The sequence below is a fragment of the Halichoeres trimaculatus genome, unplaced genomic scaffold, assembly GCF_033239565.1.
Source record: "Halichoeres trimaculatus isolate MK-OKI-2021-1 unplaced genomic scaffold, fHalTri1.1 fHalTri1_scaffold_19, whole genome shotgun sequence".
Taxonomy (NCBI): domain Eukaryota; kingdom Metazoa; phylum Chordata; class Actinopteri; order Labriformes; family Labridae; genus Halichoeres; species Halichoeres trimaculatus.
The window spans coordinates 23977652-23984311 of record NW_027437197.1 but is presented as its reverse complement, the minus strand read 5'-3'; the positions used below and the strand labels follow the sequence as shown (position 1 = coordinate 23984311).

General features: G+C 41.6%; 1 protein-coding gene and 1 non-coding gene across 3 annotated transcripts in view; one reads left to right on the top strand and one right to left on the bottom strand.

Annotated features, from left to right (window-relative positions):
• Positions 1-622: 622 nt before the first annotated feature.
• LOC141808556 (polyprenol dehydrogenase-like) overlaps positions 623-6660 on the bottom strand; it is an 82921-nt gene continuing 76883 nt past the window's right edge. For both annotated transcript variants that reach the window (XM_074695215.1, XM_074695214.1), the window contains exon 7: positions 623-4934. In XM_074695215.1, coding sequence (XP_074551316.1) covers positions 4755-4934 — 180 coding nt within the window. In that variant the 3' untranslated portion in view covers positions 623-4754. The remainder of the gene's footprint in view (positions 4935-6660) is intronic.
• LOC141808952 (U6atac minor spliceosomal RNA) lies at positions 6074-6163 on the top strand. Its single transcript, XR_012599966.1, has one exon. It is a non-coding gene; the product is annotated as a U6atac minor spliceosomal RNA (small nuclear RNA).

Here is a 6660-nt window from a genome sequence, read left to right as displayed (position 1 = left end):
TAATCTAGCCACACACACGTTCACACACACACACACACTCCCACACACACACATTCACCTCCCATCACTCCAGAGAGAAAAAACTTACAGCAATGCACAAGACGAGACGTAATCACAGTTTCTACAAAGCTCATTTCTACATGAGAATTCACAGTTACACATTTATGAGGGAGGTTTTCTTCTTAGGCACAGCAAAAGCAATAAGATGTGTATATCAACAACAACAGAATCATGACAAAAATAAAACATTTTGCACATTTCATAAAACCTCAGGGGCTGCATGGACTGAGTGTTTACGCTGGGTGTGAGAACACGTCTTTTTCAACCTGCAGTAGCTCTTTACCAGAGTAAGGACTCAGCTCATATCCACCTGAATACATCTTTATAGTGTCTCTCTTCCTATACATATACACATTTAGGATTTGCAGAACTTGGGACCGGAACATTTAATATAAATGCAATCCCAGGTCAGACAGAGGAATGGCTATTAGAACATTGTCAGTCTAAATACAGCTCCACTGGTCAGTGTCCAGTGGTGACAACGCTTTAAAATGATCATATACGAGTAAATCACATACAGACAATATCACAGACAGTTACTTGAGCTGTGTTGTTTTGTTTGTTTTTTTATTTGTTTTTTTCGTCTTTTACTCTTTTTCTTCATTTGCAGTTCAAGTTCGTAAAGTTCACCGCATCGTCCCGTCTGTGTGGAACACTCGAGGAGTGAGCTAAATATATAACAAGGTAATCATTGATAATTTAGCAGCCCTCCTCTGCACACTGACGCAACAAGAACACCAGGACAGACCCTCACACTTCTCCTCACTGCCTGTAGAGAAAAACCTTGTGCTCAGATAAGAAAGACAGTGACGTCCTCATCTCGTTCCTCTCGGGGTTTTCAGACATAAACTTTAGCAGCTGGACTGTGAGAAACACGATAGCTCTTAAATAGGATGTAGCCCTCACTGGAGCACTGTACTTTTAGGAATGAGCACTGCCGAGAAGCAAGCTGGTGTTTTTACTGACGTGAAGGTGTGTTTGGATCTAAATCGGGCTACGCTGAGTTGTATATCTGTGGCCTTTGAGCACAACAGACGACGAATGTGGAAGAATTGAGGGGAAAAGTTGCTCACAAGCAGAGGAAATTTTTTAAAGTGTCTTAAAGTTACACAATATTGCCATCCTTGAGATTCAATCCCCACAAAGTCACCACACCCCAAAAATAAACTAAACAAACTTCACCAAATATTTGCTCAGATTTTGAGTTTTGACACGACCTCCACCTGGACTGTGATAATTCAGCCTTGTTTAATCAAAGCTGGATTAAAAAATCTGCATTGTCATCCCTGACGCAGCAATCCCTGATTGGCTCACTGGTGTTTGTACTCTTACTTCAAAGAGGTAAGTCTGCTGGTGGACGTTTACCGGTTCGAACTGAAGCTGGTCAGAACAGAAGTGATTTCATCAAGGGTTGAATTCTGAAGGTTTTTCAGCATCATTTTATTAATGCTTTGAGATTTTTTACTTCAAACTAAATGAAACAAACACCTGAAATATTTAACTCCTTCATGATGAGTTGAGTCAACGTTAACAGGAAATGTTTCACATTCATTTGACAATACTTGCAACGAAGCCTCTTGAGCTTCCAGATCTCATCAAATGCTGGTTTCTGTTAACCCCAGCCTGCAGGAGAAATTTGACACTTAAGACTCACCAATGAAACTTTGTTTAAATTGGACTTCGACAGTTCAGGTCGTATTAACCAAGTCCTTGGCGTTAATGGATGATTGGTTGAAATTAGTATGTATTAGCATGAACTCAGCACTTTACAGCAGGACAATGTTGATACAGGGCTTGACTTAGGCCCCGTTTACAGAACAACGTTTTACCCCAAAACACAAAAACACAGGGAAAATAAAAAAAACTGCGTAAACAGGGAAACGCTGAGGAACTAAAAACGCTGTAGTGAGCATACCAGGCCTGTAGCTGGCGCTATAACTGTCTTGTCCAGAAGCAGCTTTGGTAGAGCTCCACTAAAGTAGCGTTGGGCTGATCATCTGGGGGAATGCTAAAAGCAGAAGTGGAGCAACAGATGCACATTTTGTTGAAAGACAGTCAGCAGATTGAGCAACTCAAGAACAACACGGTAGACCACGACGATATTAACTGATCGCTACTGTTGGACTGTTGTATGGGCATGCTCGAAGCAGAGTGTGACATCAGCGTTTACACTGAAAACACCAGCTTACTGTTGGTGTCAGCAGCGTTTCAGAAAAAATCCATCCTGGGGGCCTTTTTCAAAAGTTTGCGTTTTGGGTCAGCTAAAATGCAGTTTCCGTGTAAACGAGAGGCTGAAACACAGCAATACTTATGTGTTTCATCCTCAAACCTGTTAACTATACTGGTCTTGATTTAACTTGACTGATTTTACCCTTGTCATTTCTTTAATAGATTTTGTTTGTAGCACTTTGAGAATCCTTTGAAATGTAAAGTGGGTTATAAATGAAATGTATTATTATTACTTTTATTAAGACTGTTGTCATATAAACGGCCCCTTATACGTGGAAGTCACATGGATCCTTCTTCGCCTGTGTCTTGATCAACCAAAACCAGGTCTGAAATCAGTGCTTGAGAAATTTGTTGCTTGTGCGACTAAATTGTAGTGTTGTTCAGTCTGTAAATGTTCAATTCCTAGCGTTAGAGTAACTAAGTCATTTCCTGTTTAAATTGAGACACTCATGGCCTTCATCTCCTTATGTTTTCTGCATGTCTGTCTCTGTTACTCGCTGGAATAGCTAACACAGAGATGCTATTGCTTCACATACGGCAGGTAATGAAAGCTCAGTGGCAGCATTCACACAGTCACGGGGGAGGGCATGGGGGTGAGAAAATTTAGCCAAAACTTGTTAATTTGAGATAAAACTTTCATCATCACAGCTAAAATGGTTTATCACAGTGGAGATGGCATTATGGTGCAGCATGTGTGTGTGTGTTTGTGTGTGTGAGTATTTTCCTGCAGGAGTACCAGACGTGTTTGTTTGCTGTGTGCTTGTTTAGATAAGCCCGTGCCTGGATCTACTGCTTTCAGTGTTTCCGAGTGAGTGTGTGAGTGTGTGTGTGTGTGTGTGTGTGTGTGTGTGTGTGTCAGCTCAGCAGATGGAGTTTAATTCTCACCGGTGGGAAATCTCAATCCCACAATGCACTGGGAGCTGCGCCAGTTGAGGAGGCAGCAGCAGCAGCAGCAGAAGCGATGAGGAACCAATCATCAGTATTGTAATTGAAAAAAAAAAATAGGTGCATTTCCTTTCACTCCTGTCCTGTCGCTGATCCTCCAGGACTCACTTTTGTTGTGCTCTCCATCGAAATGAACCAGGTCTATAGCATGATTGAATTTTTAACTCCTGTGCATAAAACACACAAATATCACAGACACAGTAAAACCGATTAACACAGATCACAAAGGAAAACGGGGACAGAGTGAAGTGGCGGGAGGTGGGTTCTCCATCCTTCCTGTTTTTTTGTTGTTGTTTTTTTTTATCTATCTGGGCAGACAAAAGCAAACAAACATCTGGAAATCCTGGCTTCAGAAAACAAAAGCAGTGAAAAAAAATCCCCAGAATAAAATAGAAGGCCTCTCTGCAGAGAGTAATTGCACATACAGGCCGACTTGTACACAGAATCTCATCCTATTTTTCAGTATTTCTCAAATCCCTGATCGGGCTGAAGGAGCAACGTTGGTTGAATAATTCTGCGTTTGAGAGAGGAAAAGGAAAGAGGAGATGTTTCCAAACAAATTCATGACAACAGCAGAATTCACGACTTATTTTTTTAAAGAACACAGACTTAAAAACACCAACTATTTCAACGATGTGGTGGAAACTAGTAAAAGCAGATGGACGCAGTGTAAATTAAAGTGCTCTCAGTCACACCAACAGGATGGCGAGACGATCGGAGAAATCATGATCTCTTAAAGCGTACAGATGACATCACATTCCCCTGCCGGAGCGAGGCAGGCTCGGGTTTGAAAACTAGACCATTGTCATGGTGCATGAATGTGTGTGTATGTATATGTGTGTGTGTGCCAAGGCTTCGCTGACATTTGACTTTGAAGCTAGTGTCCTACCTACCTAAAAATTTAGAAGTTTGTCTTCCCCAAAAAACAGAGCGATGTGCAGCTAGGTTTAGATTTTGTGATGGAAAAACACTGTTTTTGTTTTTGCTGGAGAGAAATAAGTTTCCCACAGAAAGCCAAACTAATGACGTTAAGGCAGAGTGAGGCAGGTGTTTGAACACGACACTGTGCAACGACTTCTTCTGACCAGACATCTGGAGTTAGCCACGATCAGGGAACACGCTGTTCGAGGATGTCTGACCCTTACCTTAATGTGAACAACTTCTCAGTATCTACAACAAATTCTGAATTGATAAAACCCCAGCATATGTTTGTACATGTGCATATACGTCTGTTTGCTCGTTGAGGAAATCAGAAAACCTCTTCCATCCCCTGAAGCCCTTCTTTGGCGGGTTTGAAACAAAAAGGAGGTCTTCACTCCCAATCACAGCCCACATGTTCAGCCTGGATCGCTACGAACACCTCGATGTGAGGTATGGATGGAGGGAAATACTGAGAAAAAACAGGAGAGGAGGTGACAGGATGGCCCCTGGGTTAAAGTTCTTATCTGATGCTTAATTTGTTGTTGTTGTTGTTGTTGTTTTGGGAGGATTAGTCCAGTTCGTAGTCCTTCTGTCCCATGCTACTGCAGGCCCAGCAGTTGCAGGCTGGCTTGCCAAAGGCTCAGCTGTAGCTGGGGTTCAAAGGTCAGTGGTGTTGTCATCTCCCTGTGCCCGTTGGCCCAGAAGCCTCCTCCATTCTCCCCCTCCAGCTCCGGGGATAAAGCAGAGTACAGCACAGTGGCAGCGCCCTCTGAAGGAGTCTAAGGAAAACACAAACACATACAAATGAAAACATTCATCATTAAAAAAGTTTGATGTGAATACATTTCAACTTAGAGAAATTTAAGGAAACATACTTCTTTAAATCAAATCAATGCAAAAGACTTTTTCAAATCGTGAATATGCAGTAGACTTTTGTATACTGAAATGAAAACAGCATTTGATGAGGTGTTTGTAAGAGATCAAAATCAAGCATTAAACATGTATAAATCTTAGGAATGAACTGAATGGGCCTAGTGCCCCAAAGCAAACCTCACACACAGAGTTTAAAGTCCTTGTACTGTGACCATTTCTGCATGTTTTACCTTTTACTCTTCTCCCACATGACTAACTGAAAGAGAGGGTATTATGTCTTCACATATTTCAGTCATGGAAACAGAGTAACAATGTTGGATGTCCTTGGTAAATGTGGGCAAATTTTCAAACCTGTAAATATCCATGAACTGTAGGAGTCCCGTCTCTAAATTGCCCAAAAGAGGTCGGTCAGTTCCAAAATTGGTACAAGATCTTCATGAGATTTTCATGAGATTTTTATTTGACTTGCTGAAATGAGGTCATCGAATAAGGTTCATGGCACGTTTGAGGGACGAACCTCAAACATTAAGGTCTGACCATAGTTCTGCCTCCAACAAGCCTACAGAGGGCCGACCAATCAAATTGAAGGGGGTTTGTGGAGCAGGAGCCTTAAGAGACAGTAGCTTAAACTAAACTAAACTGAGGCCATGTCCACATGTACCTGGGTATCCAGGAAACCACATATATCTTTTAATGTTAAGCCCTTTCGTCCAGTTTTACGTCAGTGAAAAAAAAACGTTGTCAGAAAACTTTGGCAAAAGTGAAGATTTTGGAAAACTGTGTTCCCCGGCGTCTAAACTCAACCACAAAACCAGAATTTTTGGTTTTCGAACATCACAGCTGAATAACAGAGGTTCATCCTTAAGGGATGGCATTGGTTTCACGCCTGAAAAAACACTGCCAAATATGGGTGTGGCATTCTTCGAGCTGCACTCACCAGCGGATTTGCCCGTTGGATGAAAGTATTTTTAAAAAGGAATGGGGGGGATATTCGTTTTTGAAAATACCTGGCTACATGTGTAAAAGGCCTAAAAGAACATACATTGTGATGTATGAAAGGAGAGAAGGTTAGCACCCTTCTTGGCAAGGATGGAATTGGCCCTTGCCTACTCCGTGGCATCTCTAACCAAATTTAAAAGGGGGGCGGCAGTAGCAGACCAAGACTGGAATAGAGCTGATAGCTTGGGAGGTGTTGGCTTACATTCCTGAGCACTGTTGGGTGCCCTTGAGCAAAGCATCAAAACCCCCACCTGCTCAGGTGCTCACTCTGATCTTTAATCAGGGCATTTTTCTGTGCAGAAGTGCTGTTTTTGCATGTGTGTGTATATATAGACTGTTTAGAGTGTAAAAAAAAAATCCCCCAAGGGAATTAATAAAGTATATCTTAAGAATGGCTTTCTAAAACAGCATTGTTAGAAAATAAGGATTTTGGGGGCTGTAAATCAGGTGATACCACTATGGGGGCACCAGAGGGACTTAAATTAAGCACAATACCCCTTCTTTAAGCTGTTCTATCAAATAAAATAAACTAAGAACTACAAAGTAACTTTAAAAAGTTTTGTTTTAATTCATTTAGAGTCTGGGGGTTGAGATTTCATGTTGCAGTTAAGTTGATATCGGGTCTAAGACATC